The sequence below is a fragment of the Macaca fascicularis genome, chromosome 9, assembly GCF_037993035.2.
Source record: "Macaca fascicularis isolate 582-1 chromosome 9, T2T-MFA8v1.1".
Lineage (NCBI taxonomy): Eukaryota > Metazoa > Chordata > Mammalia > Primates > Cercopithecidae > Macaca > Macaca fascicularis.
In genome coordinates, this window is record NC_088383.1 from 22,297,626 (window position 1) to 22,320,670 (window position 23,045).

A 23,045-nucleotide genomic window follows, 5' to 3' on the forward strand; every position below is an offset into this window, starting at 1 on the left:
CTCCCAAAGTGCTGGGATTACAGGCTTGAGCCACCGCGCCCGGCCCAGTCCATGTTCTGGAGTCCTACTTGTCTTACATTTGAGAGAGAGAAATCACTGGGAAATAAAAAAAGGGAAATAGTTATATCTGTATCCATCTAGTTTCACTAACATATCTTTAAGGTACAGATTTTTTATAACAATCACATATGGCCGGGTGTGGTGGCTCGCGCCTGTAATCCTAGCACTTCAGGAAGCCGAGGTGGGCGGATCACGAGATCAGGAGTTTGAGACCAGCCTGGCCAATATGGTGAAAAACCATCTCTACTAAAAACACAAAAAAATTAGCCGGGTGTGGTGGCGAGCGCCTGTAGTCCCAGCTACTCAGGAGTCTGAGGCGGAAGAATCCCTTGAACCAGGGAGACAGAGGTTGCAGTGAGCCAAGATTGTGCCACTGCACTCCAGCCTGGGTGACAGAGTGAAATTCCATCTCCAAAAAAAAAAAAAAAAAAACCAAAACAACAACAACAAAAAAAACCATATGATTTTACAAGACCAACTTAAGGGGGATTCTTATGTTGCTTTAGTTTTGTTTTTCACAAAAACTAGATTTAATTCAAGCTTCACGAAAAGGCTAAAATAACACACAAATAAGTCCATAGTTCCTAATTTTCCAACCCTTCCTTCAGTAGGCATTGCAGGTCATTTGAACCAGATAGTTTAAATTTTTGATGGTGCAGCTAAGTGAATAAGCATCCCTCCACAGAATGCATGCACTATTGTGTCATTTTCAATTAATGTGAAATAGTTTTGCCAAAATATGACTGCAAATGTGAAGCTGCTATTCTGAACATTTGGAACAACTATAGCTCATTTTTCATTATGTGTTGTTTTGGTATAAAAATACTGTTTAAGCAATTCATGAATACTCTTTTCCATTTAATCACAAAGAAATATATTCAGAGTGAACATGATCACTTTATTGGTTACCAAAGATCCTTGGCAAAGTGCAAGCACCGTGAAGAACGAAAGTAAGTCTTCAACAGTTTCCCAACTTCAATGAAAACCTATATGGGCCTAGATTTACAGATTACACATTAAGAAAAAGTCTGTGCATGATGTATCTGCTGCGTGTGTATTCGTATGTGGGAAATAAAGCAAGCCAGAGAGAAAGTGGGTGGGGGCACAATTGCAAAAAGTTATCTCTCCTAGGAGATTTATTATTGGGAAATGGAGAAACAGATAATTCAGCACTCTTCTTTCTGGTTACAATACAACACTAGAAAAAAAAACTAATTTTTTATAATTTACCATAGAATCTCTTATCTTAGACTAGAAGGAATACAATCCCTGTTACATGTGTATATATGTCCATTTATACACACACATTTTTCTCTTCTGAAATTTTTATCTCAAATCTCTTTCAATCAAAATGAGTTGAGCTTCAAACAGGATCTGGGTGAGACAGAACCTTTTTAAAACTGTGCTCAACTCAGTGAATGCTTTAAAAGTGAATTAATGCGGTGGCTCAAGCCTGTAATCCCAGCACTTTGGGAGGCCGAGACGGGCGGATCACGAGGTCAGGAGTTCGAGACCATCCTGGCTAACACGGTGAAACCCCGTCTCTACTAAAAAATACAAAAAACTAGCCGGGCGAGGTGGCGGGCGCCTGTAGTCCCGGCTACTCGGGAGGCTGAGGCAGGAGAATGGCGTAAAAACCCGGGAGGCAGAGCTTGCAGTGAGCTGAGATCCGGCCACTGCACTCCAGCCTGGGCGACACAGCGAGACTCCGTCTCAAAAAAAAAAAAAAAAAAAAAAGTGAATTAATGAATAGTATCCTCAAATGCAAAAACATGCTCCAAGACTGACTGCCTCTCTACATTTTGATTCTGAAAGAAAGTGCTTGGGTTTTTAAAGAACAAAGAAGAAAAGCTTTCATTTTTCCTTCCTTCCCTTCCTCTCCACAATTTAACCAAGCATTTTTTTCTAGGTTCTTTTCTTTAACATAAAAACAATAAAGCTCTTCTGTCTTTCTTCTCTCTTCCTCTTTCTATCTCCAGGACCACAAATTGGACTAAAAATAATTGTCCACATGGAATCCTTAATACATCAACATAGGAAGGAGACACTCACTATCCCAAGACTCAGCCCACCTGGCCTAGATTTAAAGTATGCATTACAGGCTGATTAAGTCTGGCGCATGGTTTATCTGGTGAGCTTTCCCCACCCCACTTCTTGCGGCTTTCCTTGCTCATCTAGGGGTTCCTGGAAGGCCCCCAGCACCCCCTAGCAGGGCGCGAGGTAAGTGGAGAGTCTGCCCGGGTGCTGGGTGATGTGCCCGGCAACTTCTGCTTTTTCCCCTGGGGGAAACTGTGACGTTAGAAAGGTATCTGCAAGTGTTTCTTCTGGTTGGCCTGGAGGTTTCCCGAGCGCCTGGACTGGCGACCCAAACCCCTACACTTCCTGCCCGGTGCTTGGAAGAAACCCAGATCAGCAGACAAATCAACGCGCACCACACACTGCGCCCCAACATCGAGGGCCAACATGTGCCTTTCAGGCCAAACGAGAAAGCACGGACCCCTTGCAAGGAGCATATGACCTCGGCGTGACCCGTGGAGAGGCGGGACCCCAGTGGAGAGCGAAGCACGGAGAAGCCTGGGAAGGAGGTGGTGAGAGGGGCACAGTCCAGGCTGCCCCATGCGCGCTGGGGTTGTCGCCGCGCGTCCTGCGCGCCCCAGTGCCCCTAGAATCTCCAAGAGAGCAAAAGTGAGCGCGGATCAGTTTCTCTCTTTCCCAGAAAGCGAGCTTTTTATTGAGGGGAAACTTAGCTGGGAAAAGTCCGCTCCTAAGTTTGTTTTGGTTTTTCGTCTATTTGCTTCCCAATTTAAAAGGGGCCGTCTGGGCGACAGGCTTGCGGTTTTCACAGTGTAAAACGGATTAGAGGAAAAGCTCCAGCCCCTCTCGACTTTCGCTTGCGGTTTGCAACCCCTGGGGAGGGTCTGACCCCGCGCGGCACTTGCCCAGGCGAGCTTCCCTCGCGGAGGCCAGACCCACTCGCGGACTCGGTTTCCCCGAGGTAGGACCCACTAGGTGGGCCACTGGGCCACAGGCCTGGCAGGGCGGAGCCTAGGCCGAGCGCCCCGGGGTTGGAGGTTCCCACGGTGCTGGGAAACTGCGCGCCCCAGGTCCGCAGGCAGCCTCCCTTCCCCCGCGCCCTCGCACCTGCCCTCTGCTCAGCCGCTCCCGGTCCTGGGTGTGCGGGAGTCCCGGGGGTCCCTCTCCTGGAAGCAGAGGAGGAATTTGGTGCAAAGGGAAGGGAATTTACTGCGGATGGCACCGGAACCTGGATTGGCTTGTGCGTTTCCTGCTCTGGGCACGTAGGTTTCCCCTAGAAATCTGGAGTTCGCTGAGGACACTTATTTCCAAGAGATTGTGGGTTCACATACACATACCATTTACATACACATACCATAAGTTCACATACACATACCATTAACTTAATACCATTCAGTTAAAAATAAAGAAAAAAGAAAAACTGCACTTCGATCTTCTCCACTTTCCCTGGTATCACCAAATAAATAAAGCATGCGGACGAGAGTGGGCTGCTGCTGGGGGCTCGAGAGGTGCGCGAGACGAGGTTACCCTGCGGGTCCGCGGCTGCCCCCGGCCTCTAGCACCGCACCTGTCCACGAGTTTGCGAGATAGGAGCCGAAGGAGAACCCCGGACCGCCCAGTCTCACCCTAAAAACTTGTATCCAAGAGTCCTACGGTTGTGGAAGTGCCAATCCTCCGCGACCCCTTCCTGCTGGCCTTCTGCTTTTTATAAACGAAAATAAAAGTTTGATTTAGGCTTAAAGAAATGCCATTCTGGTCGTTCCTCCCTGAAGCGAGACTTACGCATCCTTATATACTCGCAGGGAATTTTCAATCTCGCCTGTCGAAATCGCTATCTGGGCATCCGCGGACGAAGTCCTGCAGGTGGTAGGGTCAAGGGATCAAGCAGATAGCAGCAGGGATTAGCACACTCCGGCCGTTCCAGACGGTCAGGCCCACTGCTCGAGGGAAACATGCAGCGATGGAGCCAGGGCTGCGGGCTGCGGACCACGAGAGCCGCGCACGCGGGCTGGGAACCCGGTGGTGCCACCTTAAGAGTAGGGTCGGCGCAGCGGCTGTGGAGACGCCCGGTACCTGCAGGGGGCGCTGCTGTCCCGTGGTTTCTCCCGCGCCGCCGCGTGCAGCGGGCCTGGCAGCTCCGGGGCCCCGGTCCCCGGAGGGGGTGGGGACTCTGGGGGAGGAAGGGATCGAAGTGCAGCCGTTAGGTAAGGAACCCGAGCCCTCCCGGATTTAGAAGCGGCCTCAGTGAGGCGTTTGCAGGAGGGAGCTTTCCATCATTCGGCCGCGAGAGGAAACGTGGGGAGACGCCCTCCCCTACCCCCACTGCCTGCCTTCCTGCCTCCCTCCACCTCCGCTCCCCGACCCCGATCGTGCTTCCCAGACCCTTTGTTCTCGAGGTTGGGAACGGCTGGGTGGGGGTTCCCCGGGGTAGAGGTTCCCCGGGGTAGAGGTTCCCCGCGCCACTCGGAGGGGAAGGGACTGCCGCCTGCCCCGCACCCCGGCCCTCCCCGGTGCCGTCCCCCTCTCCTCTGGCCCCTTCCATCGCGTGCTTCCGTTCTCACTCGGACTCCCCCAGCTCCCGAGCTCCGGCTCCCCAGCCTGCACTGTCTGCAAGCCCGCCTGCCTTCCCACCTCTCCGCCACCTCCGAGGTCCCCGGGAAGAGGGGAGGACAGGGAGACGTGTGGGGGAGGAGAAACCATAGAGCCTTCTCGGCGCGGAGCATTCCCAGGGACCCTTCCAGGCCCAACCCCTGGGACCCGCTGCAGAGGCAGGGCTTTCCTGGCGCCGCCGCAGGTCGCAAGGGCCGCCCCCGCCGCGTCGCCCTGGGGCCCACGGGTGCACTGCCCGGGCAACGAGGCAAGGCGCGCCCTCTCAGCGCCAGGACCCAAGACCCCCAGCTGGAGAGAAGGGGACACCGTGGTCCGCGCCCTGGGGAAGCTAATTGCACACGAACGCCCCCCTCTTCCCCGCCCCCCACCGTACCCTCTGCAGCGCCACCCGCGTCGCCTCTCCGCCGTGCGCCACCCTGAGGGCTCCCGCGATTGTATCTTCTTGAGCACAGTTACCAATGCGTTCAGCTTCGTTTCATACTCGGATGGAGGCGTCGCGGAGGGAAGCGAGGGGACAGGGATGCGGGAGTAAGGGAAAGGTGGGGCGGGAAACAGAGCAGAGAGGTGGGAGACGTGGCTGAGGCAATGGCACCGGGCAGCGCCGCCCGGAGTCCCGAGTTCAGGTCCACGAGGCAGGCCCCGGTGCAGCCGCCCCCCGGCCGAACCCTGCATGTCCTCTGTACTGTAGACGCGAGTCCGCGGAGCGCCACTCACACCCCCGCACCCCTGCAAGCTCCCACGGTAGAGGGAGCTCGGCACCAGCCGGGTCACAAAGTAGGTGCCCCCACCACCCACCCCCAGGTGAAGAGGACGCAGCCCGGCGCCGTCAGCTCCAGGCTGCCTGGAGCCCCCTCCGGCCTCTCGGCGTGACCCTGGTCCTCACTGGGCTCGTCGCGAGCTGCGCTAGCTGTTCTTTCAGCAGCGGGTTCCCCAGGACACACCCCGGCCCCACCCCCCGAGAGCTGGCGGCCAGCTCAGGATGCCAGGCGGCCAGGCGGGCGCCCTGCCAAATTCCGCGTTCCTCTCCAGGATACGGGGAGTTGCGTCCCAGGCTCGGGAAAGCCCGCAGTTCGGGCTTGGGACTCGCTTGCAAAGCCCCCTAAGGCGCCAGGGACGCCTCTGCAGGTTGAATTCCTGCTCCGTATCACTTCAATTTTAATTAATCTTTTAAAACACCGCTGTCACGTCTCTTGCAGAAAATTAATCAAACTTGAATCCTTGTTGCATAGCAAGAATTTCGATCCGAGTCTTTTAAAAAGGACTTGACTTTGCAAAGTCACGTCTTTTACAGTTCCCTCATTCCCCCTTTAGCAAGGGAAATATTGCAAAAGTCAAGACACGTTTGTTTGGTTCTTTCTATCTTCAAAATGAAACTTTGCTTATTTCTGATCTTTATTTTCCTGTCTTTGAACAAACAAACAAAAAAACCTAGATAAATTGCCTACGTCGGTTAATTCAAAATATAATTACTTTGAATGATCTTTGTTTAAGAGCCCAGATAAACTAAGATAATCTTAATTTTAATGTGACACGACCCCTATTTTTCCTTTCAAATCATGAGAATAAAGCAGTCATTAATTAATACCAAGATATCTCCATAGAAGATGGTATCCGGTCTCTCTGAGACACTGAAACATCAGTTGTATTAGTAATTGATACTGTATAATTGAACATGAAGATAACCGTCTATTTTTAACCTCCAAGCTTAGAGTTTATTTGGTGATTACTGAGCTCCTAATAATTAATTTTTGTTCCTTCTTACTGCATAAATAATTCTTCTGACTGCCAGTTCCCATGCAATGCAGAGGCTTCTCATTAAAACCTACCCCTCAAAATATAAGATTGTGAAGCTATATTGTGCAGCAACTCCTTCTACTCCATTATTTGTAACATATTTGTTCTATTTCATATCTTCCTGGTACATTTCCTTTGCTGTGATTTTCCTACTAAATATGTGAGAATATAATTATAACATCTTTTACCACAGCTTTGTCTTTCTGTGATCTCTTGGTTCAGTTTAATACACAATAGTTAAGACTTCAATTTTTCAAGTTTCTAAAATTTGAGGATAGTTCCATTGAAGAATCAAAAATACTTGTATAGTGAATTTGCCATGATTATATTCCCAACCTAACACACAGTCCACTTTAACTCACACTTTTCTGTTGTTAAAAATAGACTTTGCTCAAACACATTCCCTTTTTCCAACTTGAGTTGAAGATAGTTCTTACAATTTCCTGGGTTAAATGTACACACTAACACAACCTTTGACATTAAAAAACAAATTCCCCTCCCATGTTGGAGAGAAGTCTTCCAAACAGTTATGGAAATTTAGACTGTAGCTTTAAGGTATCTAATTATTTCTTAGCCTCAGTTATTTTGGGGCATCAATGATCTTCACTTTTTAAGTGAAAAGGGTTATAATATTTTTCTCATATATACAAAAAACTCTCTACTTATTTTTCCGATAAAGTGTCTCCCAAGTATGACATGTTTTATACCACACAAATATTCTTAGTACCTCCACTACCAAATCCATGCATTTTCCTTGTCAGTGCTCTATCTAAAGTGTTGGAAAATATATAGGGTTTCCACTTTTATTTCCCCCTTAGTATAATTAAAACTTTAGGTCAATATATAACAGAGTGATATATATGGAGAGCCACTTGGATTTTATATTTTCCCACTATAATTTGGACTGAAATGGGATTAAAACAGGATCTAGAGTTCTAATCTTGGTTGATGTTTTGGTGTATTCACCGTAATGAGTCCTATTCCCTGGGGTCATGAAGCTCCCAAATGTCAATCAAGCAAACTGATTCAGAAATGCCATTGTTCGACTCCCACGTCACTCGCCTTCCTCTCATTTTATTTAACAATACCGGAGTTCTCTGATCAGTCATTCGGAATATGAGGCATTATCTGGGGAAAATTCACAAAGTGTCTTGATCTTTCTTTGGGAGATAGTGTTAAGGGGTTTCCGCAAAGCAAAAAGTGGTTGTTTATATTTCTGTCTTTGGACCGCACTATGGATGGAAAGAACCAATGAATACTGCTTGAAAGAAAATCATACCGTAAATCCGTCAAAAATTAATTCGTCCAGTTGAATGTTACATTTCTATTTTCTATTTTCGTATTGGAAGCACCCTGATTTGTCACCAGAGGAGAAGTATGACCCGATCTGGGTCCAGTTGACATGCCCCCACTTTCAACCCTATTTTCACCACTTAATACTATTAACGTGTTTAGTCTACACTAGTTAACTAGGAATTTATTTGGGGGCGAGGAAGAGCTAACCTTTGCTCCCGGAGTTCTACGCAGCCCACTCAGATACGTCCGGGAGCCTCCGCAACTCGCATTTCCCAGTCGCAACCCTGGGTCATTCCTGCCTCCGTCCCAGCTCCCGGACAATTCCCAAAGCCAAAGGCGTCGAGCGTGCTACCGGCTCCCACCAGCACAAATTAATAATCAGCTTAACTCGTGGAGGCTTTGAGCCCCAGTGCTCCGTTCCCTGAAGCCTCCCAGTGCGGAGCCCGGCTCCTGCGAGGACTTCTTTGGAGGGGGGCAGGGACGGATTTCCTGGGAAAAGCCGTCGCTGGCGTGTTGCACCTAGAGGGCTGTGGGCAAGGAGGAACGCACCAATGTCCCAGTTCTGGGTTCTCAGATCGGGATTCCTCCAAAATCGCGACAGCCGCTTAGGTGTTGGGTGCTTGCGTTGGCAGCACAGAGCGCCAAACGCACGACCCCGCGCGCCCCGCGCGACCTCGGCTAAGTAGAGCCGAGGTGACAAGGGAAGGCGGCGGAGATGGGAACAGGGGGTGGAGCCGCTCTCTGGTGGAGCACGATCGATCACTTTAAAGTAAAGGGTTCAAAAGTTCCAAGTTCCCCTTTGGAGGGGAGAGGTAATGCTTCCCGCGGCCTGCTTCTCTCTGCGACCCGCAGGTTCCTGGCAGCCGCGCAACCACTGGGGATCTCGGCTGCAGCTTGCGGGAGCCCCTTCCGGGGAACAAGCTGTCCGGCCCGCGCAGCCGTGCGAGGTTGACGCAGCTGCTAGGGAGCAGTTTGGCTTCCCCGGGAGTACCGGAGTTGCTCGGCACAAACGTGATCTCAGCCCGCCGGGGCCGGGGCGCGCGCTTTTCCCTTTCTCAGCAAGCGGGAAAGGCCTGTTGGCAGAGGCCGGCGGAGTGCTGGCGGCCAGGGGGCGCGAGGCTTCGGCGGAAACCTGAGCTCCCTGCGACCTGTTCTGCTAGCAGGGGCTGGGGAGAGCCCCAATAAGCCGCCCCAGAGGCGGACCGTGCAAATTCCTGAGAAAAAGCCCTCTAGAAAACACCAAACCCTTCCAAAAGCCGTGGCTCTGCCCCTCCCTCGTCCTGCGGCCTTCCATCCTGCGGGCTCGCATCACACAGCCGGCCGTCACCTGCGACCTGGCCAACGGCCTAGCCACCCCTCTGCGTCCCCACCCTGCTCTTAAGCTCCTTCTCCCCCTGACCTTTCTGAGGCCTGGGTGAGGGTAGCCAGGGTGCTGCAGAGGAAATGAAATTGTTCTGGAGATTACAGTGGGGCTTTGGGCCAGAAGGGGTTTTTCCTCCTCCTTTTTCTCATGCTTCCATGTTAAGTGCAAACTTGTATCTCCCGTCACAAGAATAGCCAAATTTTCTCGCTTATTTGCAGTTTTGCAAAGTTCTACACACAGATCAGTGAACCTTAAGCGCCCTTGTTCAGCCCCACATTGTGGAGGTTTGTCAGGGGCCCTGGGCAGTGAGCGTAATGACAGGTGAATCCAGCAACCCCAGGGGGAGCCCGACCTAACCCCAGGACTTACAGTAGGCCGGGGGGGCCAGAGGCTCCCCACACAGCTTCCAGCAACAGGTACCCTACACCAGAGCAGGCCTTCAGGGTTCTTCGCTTAGGCCCTGGGCCCAGAAACTCCCTCAGTGACCTGGGACAGAGAGACCCCACCCACATGTCTTCCCCCAAGGTGATTCCTTGTCTCCAGATTACCCCTTGGTCACACAAGAACAAGAATCTCTGCTCTCTGTGCCACCTGCCCAGACACAGCCAGGCCTTGTTTCAGCTGCAGCAGAGGCCCTCACAGTGTAAGCCCATTGGTGCTTTCGACCTGCTTGTTCTTCTGACATGAGGAGGAGGAAAGGCAGAAGAAGAAGCAGGGAAGAGAAGGATGGGGGGCAGGGAGGAAGAGGAGCAGGGGAGATGCAGAATAAAAGATGACCAAAGGGGATCAGCACAAAATGGAACGATTCCTTTCTTATCCAAATTGCCCCATAACTCAGTGTTTCCCACACTCTAAAAGAGAGATAACTGATTTCAATAACTATTAACACTTTCTCAAAGTAACCTTTCTGAGTGAATTTTACTCTTGCACCTGACTGGACCCAACCTACCCCTCTCCCCAATCTGAAGAGAGGAATAGGCCATGTAGCTTCGGGGAGATAAATAGCTTTATAAGGCATAATAGCCTCCCTGTAGCCAGTCATCACTCCACAGAAAGCCAGGGAGATTCAAGCTGCGAAAACCTAGGTGCTTTGTTGCATAATCAATCTCAGCCTTAATCCAGCCAAGGTCAGCCCACATTAGATTCCCAAGAAATGGGCTTAGGGTTCCTCCTCCTGCCTGGACCATTCCCAGGTAAGGAGGTCCTTATAGACAAGTACATCTAGTACTTACAACCAAACTCCAAGTAAGAGCAAGTCATCATTTGTGATGAGAGTAGAAGACCATGGTAGAGAAGGGAGGAGGTGTAGATATGTATAAACATATGTTTGCTTTTGCCCAACTCTGCAATTCTAGCCTGACTCAGTCCATCCTCACTCAACTACCAGGGTAAAATAGAAATCAGCCTCTGGGTTGTCAGAGAGAGAGTAGTGGTTGTGTGTGTATGTGTTGGGGGATGGGGGTTGTTGCTTTCTCCAACCCCAGGCTTCTGTATAAGGAAGGATATCGCAGGTAGGAAAAGATGGAGTAGAGGGAAAGAGAGGCCAGAGCAGAACCACAGTCTACAGTCGCTCTGAGGAAGTCATCCTCATTAAAGAAATCCTTTGTATGATGCTGCATGTCTTTCTCAGATTTGTGGCAGCCACACTGAAGGAGGAGGCAGCTGCAGGAGCTGCCGCCGCTGCATGCAGGCATCCAGCAGTGTGTCCCTAGCAGCCGACTTGGTGTCCCCAGTGTGAAGAGCCCAGGCTTTGCCCATCAGGCTGTGACTGAAAACAATCCCCCGGCTCCAAGCAGCCTCCACAGTGACAACCCCAAATCCCTAAACAGATTCCTGGACTGAGAGAACACAGTTCATAGCATGAATGCCTAAGAGCTGGATTCAGTTAAAAAAAATAAATAAATAACAGAAAATCCCACCCAATTATGAAATCACTAATGAAATCATGTGTGGTAGTGGGTATTTGTCCCTGCATGGATCACAGTTTCATACTTTTGTCCCCAGAATGACATTTCAAAAATATTCTTCCCTACGTAGCACCAAAGGCTGTTTTTATGGCCTGCTATTGTGAATCAACCTTCTGTAAACTATATTGTGCATCTTTCCCTGGATTTTAGTGAAAGAAGAATTGTGCAAAGCAACTGCTTTGTCCCGATGCTGAAACAAAGACTAACACAGAGGAAAGAGGCAGCCTCTCCAAAATGTACTCTTCTCTGATTTGGGAGGAAAGCTCCTAGAGTGACCAGCCCATAATTGTGGTTGATATTTAATCCCCTTGGTACAAAGGCTCATCGTTTCACTAAGCAGAAGCACCATTGAGATATGACTAACCTTTAGGGCTATATCCCAAATGGGGAGTCCAGGGCCTACACTTGGATTGTCTAGGCCTCTTCTAACCTGAACAAAAAGGATCTGGAGAAAATCACATTTTTCCCCTCACAACAAAGCATTCCTAATCACTTCAGCTTGTTGGTGAATTTTTATTCCCATGTCCACTTGGGGTATTGAAATCGATTGCTGCAATATTTAATATATGACACTCCTAGGGTCATTGCTCTCCTAAGACCGAATTCTCTCCCTCATGCCCTCAACTCAGCCCAGTTTCTACCCTCCCACTCCCATCTGTCCAGGTCCTCTGTTTATCTGTCCACAAAACACCTTTAATTCTCAGCCCAGCCAGGCAACTTCACGTTTATTCTGTTTTCTTCTGGTATGGAAAATGCTGAAAGCTGTAGGCAGCAGTGCACTTAAAAGGGAAAATGAGGAGCTTAGTAGATTGGATAAAATTAACCTGCCACAAACAACCTCATTAAAGAACTGCCTACCAAGAGTTAAGAATTAATAGCAAAATGGATGGGAAAAAACCCTTCAGTGAAGAGACCTTAAACCTCTTTCCTTGAAAGGTGCATAATTTACAAGCCCAACCTAACATTCAGTTTTATTTCCCTTTCCTAGTGACCTGTCCCATAACCTTGTAATCCACTGTGGGGGTGTTTTCTCTTTCGTCCCTTTCTTCTGGTTACACACCCATAGGTTTGCAAGCCCAAATATTTTCTGATATTTTTGGTTCAAAAATGCACTTAAATTGTTTGGAGCCTTTTAATTTAGAAAGACACTTTAAGAGACTCCTGGAATATCCTTTGGGAATTGTTAGATGATTTGAAGAGTGCCCTTAAAAGAACTGTGTTTGAATAGGAGGGGGGCTGAGGGAATCATGCAGAAAGAAGCATGAAAAACCAGAGTGAGGACATTTTGTGGATTTAGTGTTCTGATGGCACTGTGGTTTATTTTGCACGTGAAGTTCAAATTTAAGTAAAGCCCATGTATATGGGCTGTAAGTTGCTTTTCTAATGTTTTATTGGGCAGTGTATTCTATATTGGCATTTTATATGCATAATCTCATTTCGATGCAGAGCCGCATACTAAATCCTGGAGCAAGCAGATGAGAATGCTATATGGATATTACACTCAGTTTCATTGGCTTCAATGAGACTTTGCACATCACGATTTCCATTGTAATGGCTTATCTTTGGCTAGAATTTTACACGTTGACATGCTATTCCTTTGGCCAGGATCCTGAATGAAGGAACCATGTCAATGCAACAGCCATAATGATTCCATTCACATTATAGCAGGTAACTGGGATCAATGGTTCTAACAGAATTTATAAAAGACTTCCTGCTTCCCTCCTTCTTCTTCTTCTTTTTTTTTTTTTTTGAGACAGAGTCTCACTCTGTCGCACAGACTGGAGTGCAGTGGCCTGATCTCCGCTCACTGCAACCTCCGCCTGCCTCCCAGGTTCAAGCGTTTCTCCTGCCTCGGCCTCCCAAGGAGCTGGGATTACAGGCACCCACCACCATGCCGGGCTAATTTTTTTATTTTTAATAGAGATGGAGTTTCAACACGTTGGCCGCGCTGGTCTCAAACCCCTGACCTCAAGTGATCTGCCTGCCTCCTTAGCCTCCCAAAGTGCTGGGATGACAGGCATGAGCCACCATGCCCGGCCTTCTCTTTTTCTTAATATTATTTTTTTGCACTTTTTTTTTTTCTTGAAGGAGATCACAGTTAAAATCAATCTTGGAGTATACACTAAAGTAGTGGTTCAAAACAGGAAAAGATAGGATATTCACAATCAGGATGCTTCCAATTCATCTAGAAATCCTTCTGTTGTGTCAGGATATTATATGTAGTGCCTTCATGTGTGGTAGGATCAGATCCTTTTCAGATAAACCAGTTAGAGACTCACAGAAAGGACAAAATTTTAGAAATACTTGTAACCTCCTTAAGTCTACAAAATAAGTTATATTTCTTTCCGACTTACATTCTACAAAATAAGTTGTTTTTCTCCTGTTTAATGGTAATCTTAAATTACAAACAGACTGAAATGTATAAGATAATAAGAAATACTGGCTGTATCAGGGAAAGTAGATGTTTCAGAGGTAGTTTCTTTAAAGAAGATGACAGAAGTGTGTAACTAATTTCCTAATTTACTTTTAAATTTATGGTGCATAAAGATGTAAAAGGATAAAAAACACAATAATTAAATTTTTTTTTATTTTCTTAAAGTCATGAGTAGCAAAACAATTGAACAATTTGAATGATTTGAATGTTAACCAAGATCTTTCACTTACAAATCTTCCTTATTTAGGAAAGGGGAAAAAAAAAAGAGATCCCACCTCTCTTTAAAATCAGATAAGAAACATTCCGGTAGTAGTGATGTACACCCTTTTAATTATCAATCATAAATGTTTAAGTTTGTTTAAAAAGTCTTTATTATTAACAGAAAAAAATAAAAATTGGCTTCCTGAAGGCCAATTTGCCACATGATGTATAACACTGGGAACAAAATTAAAAGCATCTCTTTACATTTGCATCTGGCAATGTGCTCCATGTTAGAACCATAGCCATGTGTTTATGGAGTGCAGCTCTCCTGGTCTTGAGATACATGCTGTTTTTTATAGCCTAACCAGAATAGCTCAGCACATGCAGGACAAGAGGCTGGAAAGCCCTGGCCCCTCACCCCAGCAAGGAAGCTCAGGATCACTGCAGGCTCCCACACTGCTTCTCTCAGCATTGGTTTAAGTCCAGATCTTACCCTCTTTCCACTTCTAGGGCAAATATTACTAAATATGGGTATTTCCCAACGTAGCCTTCACCTGGGTGCAAGGGTTAGGTAGGGGGAAGGGAAGAAGGGGAAAAGCTGAGAGAGTAGGAGGAGAGAGAAAACAGAAGATACAGGGAAAAGGAGAGAAAGGTAAATAAACCTGTTCAAGGCAATTCCCATTATATCATGCAGGTTTGACTTTGAATGGATAGGATAACTAGACATCTGAAAGCTTAACCAGCCACACTGGTCTGCATATTTGGACCCAACGTAGAGGAAGAAAACTAATCTCAGACATTTGCACCACTGACAATCAGGGTATTCATTTGAAGGGAGGCGGTGGCGGGGTGGGGTGTGGAGGGGAGAGATGAGAGAATGAATGTAAAATGTGTCTTTATTCCTGAATATCCAAGAATCTAGGCCCTTGCTGAGAATGGAACCCCTGCCTACTGACCAAGTGGTAGCCTTCAGAGCTCTTATATATCTAACTTTCACAGGAAAGGGGGAGGAGGTCAGCTACCTCCACTCAGTGCAGCCTCTCTTCCACACAGTGTTTCCTTTCTACTGTTCATCACTTACCACAAGTATTGTGTTTTTCCTGGAACCAACTTAAACTGATCTTAAAGAGGGCAAGCACTAACAACAGAAATTCCATTTCAACCTCCGGTGCCCTACATGTGCTTCTCCCAGCCTCCCGGAGAATTCTGAGTTAGTTTGTTTGTTTTGGTGGCTTGAGGAAGACGAGGGTAAGCTGCCACTCAGGTGGTTTCTCTTTTTTTCTTTTCCCTCCCTTCCTTCTGTGCACTGGGGCTGGAGGAGGCCTTTGCAGAGCTGCCCTCTGCTAGCCTGGTGATATTTTAGGGTCTAAGTCAACTGACTGCTGAGCCTTTTCCATGCAAAAAGGGTCCAACACAAACGTGTTGATGGCAATGATTAGATGAATAACTGCATCTTACTGGAAGGCCTCTAGACTGTCTGCTATTATCTCTCCACCTTTTTCTTTCTTGTTCCAGTTATCTACTCTGAAGGAAGATCCAGACAGCAGGAATTAAGGAATCAGGGACACCCTGGCATCCTAGGTATTTGGGTTGTTTCCCATATATTCTTTTTAGACTATATACATACACATCTGTGGGCAGCAAGCTCTTCTGATTCTCTTTTGGAATCCCTCCCACCCCCCACATACACACCTCTACGGCCTTAAACATTTCTTGCAAAAGGGGACAACCACTGCCCTTCCCCACCTTGTCCCCCTGGCGCCCCCCGCCCCCGCCACACGCACACACCCGGTTAGGCACCAGTCGCCCCGCAGCCATGGCCGCAGCCCGAAAAGAATAGAGAGCTCGCTGTGCTGCAATTGAAGCAGCTCAGCTCTGGGCGAAGAAGACAGCGTGGGAGCTAAGTAGTGGCACAGGATAGGGCTGCTCCCCTGACCAGTAAAGCATTTATTCAGCTGAGCAAACGTTTTCGGAGCGTGGCACTGCTAGGTGCTGCTGTTCGGTCCCAGGAAAGTAAAGAAAGGGAGATGGCAGTCCGCAAGGCAAATGTGAGAGGAGACCTGTACGGAAGCCATCGACAAGAGTTTCACACCACAGGTTTTGGGGTCGTGTTTTTCCAAGCAAACCCGAGTGATCTTTAGGGAAAGCCAAATACACTAGACGAAAACATCCTGTTTTGAGAGGCAGGAACGGTGGAAGCACAGCTATCTGAGAGTGCGTTAATCAGTCAGGATAGGGGCTTGGAAGCCCAGGGCTTGAATTTGGTGAATTCGTGCAATTTGGAGCATTTCGACTTAGTATTGATCCCTAAACTCAATTTTGAAAACAGCCTCCATTGCAGAAGTGTGGGTTGTGTTATCCCAGTATTTGCACGCATCGATTGGGCTAAAATAAAATGCATCATACTCTCCGCAAAAAAGGAAGAGGCAAGGACAGTCACAAGAGGAATAGCAGAAAGTGCATAGTTAATATGGGTTGTACGCGAATCCGTGAAACAAGTGCCTTAAACCCAGGGGGATTTCACGTAATAGCTAATTTGGTGAGAGCTAGCGCGCAAGCAAGCAGAGGGCCATCTTAGAAGGGAAGGAAGATAGCTGAATATAGGCTTTTCCGACTGGAATTAACATCTCCTTGTGATTTGCTTTAGCTGATGTCTAAACCCTCACATGCAGCCCACCTAACACAGGTTTTCTTCCACCCTTGTGGGCCCAGTAAGGAATTGTCTTCCTTCTAACTGCACTGCCAGAGATCAGAGGCTGCGGAGAGGCGGCTGCTGCTTTTCCCCCGACCCACCGGGTCCTAAATCCCGGGAAAGGCCTCGGGGCCGAGGCCGGGGAGGCACTCTCCGCTTGTCCTCTCCCGTCCTGCAGGACCCCAACGGGTCGTCTCCTCAAAGTTAATCCAAGGAATCCAGCGCCTGCCTGGTTTTGCCCATACCCTTTCCAGGTCCCAACTGGGTGGAAAGGGAAGTGGAGGAGATGGGAAAAGGAGATAGGAATATTTTATCTTAAAAAAGACATTCTTTTTCCTTGTTCAACACACAAAACCAAAACCCCTTTCTCTTATTTCTCATCTTCCGATTTCATTTTAGTTTCTAATGGAGTGTGTGTGTGTGTGTGTGTGTGTGTGTGTGTGTGTGTGTGTGTGTAAGAGGGAGAGAGAGGGAGAAAAAGAGAGGGCGAGAGGGGGGAAAGAAACGGGGTGAGGGAAAGAAGAGAGAGATGGAGATCCCTTTAAACAAAAGACAAGAGGCCTGAGCTGGGGCCTGGAGCTGTCCCCGGAGCCTGCTCTGTCCCGCAGACCCTGCGGTCTCCAGGCCCGGTAGGCATTTTTGGGTTCCGCAGACCTGACCGAACCGGCCCGATTCCGCGTTCCAAGCGTCTGGAGAACTGGAGACAAAGCCCAAGATCTAATCCCACCGCAGCGCGGCTCGAGCCGGCGCCCCGGACCCGCAGGCCTAGGCGCGACCCCCGGCGGCCTGTGACCGAAGAGGGGAGCCGGGGCTCCCTCCGCTTCCCGGTTGCCCTCTCGGCCGGGGTCCCCCCGGCGCGCCCGGTTCCCCCTGCCGCACTCAACCAGCTGCTTTTGGGGGCCTGAGAGTTCCAAACACGCCTTCCCATTAATTAAAACCTGGAAAGCCTGACCACTTTCTTCCCAGGCCGAGGCAGCATCTCCAGAGGTCCCCGAGGCACTCTCGGCCGGCGACGGCTCCCGCGCGGGGCCTTGGAGGCCGAGCGGCCATTTACTGCCCTGTGATTGCGCCGAGGACCAGGTTAGCTCATAAAGCCTTTCACACTCAACAATGGGGATTTTCTCAACAATTAACAAGAAACAACATAATAAAGCCATTTACAAAGACCTTGCTATTTACTATAAATTAGGCACTCTTTAAGAGACCAGTGCGTAATTTCACACACTTTACAACTGGGGCTGCATTTTAAACACCCGGGAAAACAAGCTTGTTGCACTTTCCTGTGACCTAGCTGCGGTGCACCTCTGTTTCCCCTCTTCCCCGGTAGCAGCTTTGTTTGCATTGCTGCACTCCAACCTCCCCAACCGAGGGTGGCTTTCCAGGTCACTGTCTCACGTTTCCCGTTTCCAGGCCATCATTCCCCTTGCAGATGCACGGAGAGGTACCCAGGGACGGGAACCACGCGCCAAACCCAGCCAGCCGGGCCTCATCCCATTTCTCCCACTGTGGGAGTTGCGCTCGGCCCTGCCTGCGCCCCCCCGCGCCCTCCCCACCACCCAGGGCCTCTGGTCTTGGGCCATTTCCCAGAAGGCGTTCGCGGCCACGCTGACCCAGGGGAAAGCCGCAACCCTTTGCCACTGGCGATCCACACGCGCCTTTTGGAGGCGTTGGCCAGCCCTCCTCCCAATGCGAAGAGCTGGGCCCCATTTGCCTGGGGAGCAGAGATGAGGCCTAGGCGAGAAGGTGAGAAACGGCGAGGCTGCGTGTGCGTGTGCCAGGGTGGGCGATGACTTCGGGACACACAAAAGGAGCGCCAAGTGAGGGGAGGCGTTCCAGGCCCCGAGGGCCGGCCCCCGCGCGCCCTGCGGCCCCCCGCTCCCGCCGGGCCTGGTCCCAAGGCCGACTGGCCGAGAGGCTGCGCAGGAGGTGCCGCGGCGCGGGCCCTGCCGCCCGCCCCGGGGGTCGACATCGTCACCCATTCAGAGGACAGCAAGATCTGGGCGGGAAAACAAAAGTCACAAAGAAATTTGTTTGCCACCATGCAAAATGGCGGCACTTAAACATCTTTCTTGTGGTGGTGGCCCTGGCCAGAGAGCCCGGAGCTGCCCTAGGTTTAGCGCGGTGCGCCCTAGAGCTCGGCGGCCGGGGGCAAGCGAGGGGGAAAGGGACCCTGAAACCCCCGCGGCCCCCAAGCCGGCCCTTAGCCCGCAGCCCATCGCGCGATCAGCCGGCCCCTGCCTTCCCTCCCAGCCCGCCAGGCCCCAAGCCAGCGCCAGCAGCCCCCGGCCACTGACCGCTGTTTACAAACACAGCCTGAGGGCGGGGTGGGCCGGCCGGAGCGCGGGCTGGCGGGGTGGGGGCGGCCGCGCGCCCCGGAGGACGCCACCAGCAGAGAGGAACGAGGAGTTGGTGCGAGCGAGCGGGCCCGGCAGCTGGAAAGGACTGAACGCCTTGTTTTTGAAACTGTCAATTCCCTCAACCCCTATTGTGAGGGCTTCATGCAAAACATCTCAGGCCTTTTAAAGTAGGAGCTTGTGAGGCAGCCACAGTTTGAAAAGGAGCGAGAGAAGAGCGGCGGCCCAGGGCATGGGCGAAGAATGATAGCTGAGCCCCCCTAAGCCCTCCCCACCTACTCTGTGTTTTTTTTTTTTTTCTTTTTTGCAAAGGAGGGCCTGCCAAACAGGTAAAATACAGCCCTCCCCCACCTCCTAGATCTGCCCTACGTCCCCATCCCCCAGGCTAGTTTGCAAAATGCCCTTTGGCCTAGGGAGCAAACCAAAACCAAAGCTAGCATCAAAAATAGTTCTTCCTTACAGGGAAGGGGAAAATCCTGGAATGACTGGGGTGACCGGGTGGACTCGCTAAGGTGGATGCCCTGTTCCTCCTTGCCAATTTCCTGAGGTTAGTTGATGGGAAGCATTTTTTTTTTCCCTTCCTAGTTTGGCTCTGGGAACTCCTTCTTTTTACATCCTTCCCAGCAGGAAGTTATTTTTAAGGTGAAGCAAAACTCACCACATTTTCTTTATTTTTTTAGATGCTAATGCTTTATTAAAAAAAAAAAAAAAAAAAAACTTTACCATGAAGGATTTTTGTTTTTGTTTTTGAAAGAAAAAAAAAAAATGCTTTTGAGGAATTAGTTTCTACATCTCTTCCTGCATGCAAACAAAACTGTCATTCTCATATCAGCAGAAACTCCCAATTTTTGTTGATTAGAACTTTGAGGAATTTCTAGACCATTGAAAATCACCCAGACACACAAAAGATAAAAATCCAACACCAGCCCCATGTAGTTTGTGTTATTGTTGTTTAGTGGTGGCTCCTTGTTGATTTTCAAATAAACAACCATTATTGAGATTACTCCACTGTAATCAAGTAAGCCAGTAGAAAAGAACACCCACTTTAAAAAGTAAATAGTTGAAAAAGAGCAAGCTGCATTTTCTATAAAGGCGGATAACCTAACTGTGGAAGACAGAGTACACACATCTCTTTAAAAAAATTTAAATTTTCATTTCACAGTCTTACCAGGAAATCACTTTTATAGGAGACCAAAAATAAGTTTGTTAACCCAAAAAGTTAGAAAAAGAGCCTTTTCCTGCTTTTTTCCCTCATGTCTCTAAATGTTGGACTTTAGACACAGGAATCAGTCACCCTGGAGCCATATAGTGCTTGTTTTTTTGTTTGTTTTTAATTCTATGCCCTGAAAACATCTAAATGTAAAAATGTAATCTATCAATGGAGTTAACTTGTTTTTCTCTCAATAAGGCTTAACTTTCTGAACAAATGGGACATTTATAGCAGCTTAGAGAAGTCTAGATATTGTCATTAATCATAAAACAAGCAAAATAATATAAACAGTACTGAGAATAATTCCCACATCAGAATGGGGAAACAACTAAAGGGCTAGCAGGAATTGAAAGAATACCTTGTATTTGCAAGTTACTGCATACTATTTGGTACTCTTTCCTTACGGAAGCACTAACTCAGATTTTGCTGTGGTTGGCTGGCTTATAGTAGTACTGTGGGGTGAAATTTGTGTTGACTATTTAATTTCTTTCCTTTTGATGGTATCACCCTGGAAAGCCTCGGCCTCCATGCTGTTCATTCTCCAGCTCCTATAAACTGAAACTATTGATTCTATGAGGGTTAGAGACTAAGTGTCAAAGCTGCAGGCCAATATTTTATGTCAGAAATTCCATAGGGTATATTTGTTTTAAATTATGCTTATTCCATCTTACAGTCCTTCCACACCCAAAATCTGTAGACTTCAAATATATTCTCGCTTTATAATTTAGGAACAATGAGTCCTTAGCCAACTAGAGAAGTACTAGTGTACATGTAGTAGTCACCGTACTTTGAACTTTCTTAACTTAGAAGTAATTAAAGAGTAGAAATTACACACTTCCAATGTGTGTGTCACACTTTTTACCAGATTGATTTTTCAGGACAACTTACTGCACCTAAATTCTGTATTGCCTTCCAAAGAGAAAAGAACTCAGACTATAAAGCCAATTGTTTAGCTTTCTGGGGCTTTAACTATAACATGGACTGGTCTTTGGAATTATATACAAACAAGAATTCAAGGATACCATCCCCAAATTTTTACTTTGACCATATCTACCATTCCAATAAAAAATAATCCAGTGAACCTACACCTGGCATGGCAACATTCAAGAAGGAAAGAAAGGAAGGCAGTTGAAAGCATCTGTTTACTCCATCCAAATATATTTGGATGCAGGTATTCTCAGCCTCAGTCCTTTACAATAAGAGGAAAACCACACAGCATATTCAGCAATTAGGGGCTGAGACCATCCAGATCTATCTGAAACATTTATAGACAAAAGGAAAATTTCAAAGGGAATAGGAACTAAAAGGTTAAGGAAAAACAAAAACAATAGACTGAATTTCCATGAGAAATAGTGACTTAAATTCACACAGTAAACATTTCATTGGTGTTTTGTTTTGTGATTTATGATCTATAGATGCAACTTCTTAGATTCAAGATAGCAAGGATCTGAGATACATAAGTTGTCAGACTAAAGGAGGTGGGCCAGAAATTATTAGATTCAACTTTCATTAAAACAATCACTGATCTCTGCTTCACTTTCTTAAGCCTGAAACTTTTCCTACTTGATTTGTAACAAGTTTGTAAAGTTTTGTTGTTACTTAGAAAGAAATCCACCAGTGTTTTGCACAGAACCTGACTGGCCTCGGTCACATAGTATCACAACAAAACACTACACCCAATAAATGCATTTCTTTCAGGTAAAAACATTACAAGTGAAAATGTCAACAAAACCATTCAATCCTGTTAACCCTTCTTCAATCTGGAATAAGTAGAAATGTATGGAACCAGGAATTTTAAACAGTGTTTTTAATTGAAAATAAAGCTAAAGCATGCTTTTCAACAGTGCAAATTTCCATAATTTTGATTTACTGCTTCCATCATCACAACACAGTACACCAGCATGGCCCTTATCCAGGGCTAGACCCTAGCATTTGCATGTTGAACTACTTTGATTTTAAGTGCAAATATAGATAGTCACCTCTGATTGTCACTTGCAGTAGAAACTCTCCTGCTCTATACACAGGATGGTCTGAAAACAGAAGTTTTAGAGAGATGCAGAAAAAATATAAGGTAATAAAATCCAAGTGCCTGAGTTCTGGTACCAAAAAGCCCTGAAAAAACTGTTATTTTTCATTTGGGGTATTGCAACTCTGACCTCTCATTTTCTTTTTCTTGGTTGTATTTACTGATTTGTCACTATCAAGAGTTCAACCATAAAATATTCTGCTATTAAGAGAAATATTTCAGCCCCAGCATGGTGGATCACACCTGTAATCCCAGCACTTTGGGAGGCCAAGGCAGGCGGATCACCTGAGGTCAGGAGTTCGGGACCAGCCTGGTCAACGTGGTGAAACCCTGCCTCTACTAAAAATACAAAAATTAGCCGGACATGGTGGCGCGCACCTGTAATCCCAGCTACTCAGGAGGCTGAGGCAGGAGAATCATTTGAACCTGGGAGGTGGAGGTTGCAATGAGCTGAGATTGTGCCACTACACTCCAGCCTGGGCGACATAGCGAGACTCTCTCCTAAAAAAAACAAACCATAAAAACCATATATATATATATATATATGTGTGTATATATATATATTTCAATGGTTTTGGGAGTTTGAAGAGTCATGTTCAGACCACAAGATAAGCAGGACTATAGTAAGAGTCACCTTATTTAAAACCTTTGGGTGAGAACACAAAACGGACTTTTCCAATTGCAAGGAGTGGCTTTAAAAGTAAAATCACACCCTTTACAAAAAAAATACAATTCCATATTTATTTTACTCAGTATGTATGAGGCAGCTTTTACTAGCTTTTAATCAGGACTCACACCCCAATCTTTCCACTAAAAAAAAAAAAAAAAGTTAAGTGCAACTACTCTTGAAGAGAGAATGAGGGGAGTCAAAAGAAAAAGATACCCCACAAACAAGAGCTCCAGAAAATAACATTTTGGGCTCACAGAAACTTCTTGCTACCTCACCTCACCTCACTGTGTAACCATGTAACCTAACAAACTTTCACTGAATTAACAGTTACACT

General features: G+C 47.6%; 1 protein-coding gene across 1 annotated transcript; it reads right to left on the reverse strand.

Annotated features, from left to right (window-relative positions):
• Positions 1-3,757: 3,757 nt before the first annotated feature.
• MIR1915HG (MIR1915 host gene) lies at positions 3,758-5,588 on the reverse strand. Its single transcript, XM_005564772.5, is given in 4 exon segments — positions 3,758-3,958; positions 3,960-4,044; positions 4,047-4,264; positions 5,078-5,588. Coding segments are annotated over 4 exon segments (657 nt in total). The 5' UTR covers positions 5,377-5,588; the 3' UTR covers positions 3,758-3,903.
• Between the last annotated feature and the right edge of the window lie 17,457 nt (positions 5,589-23,045).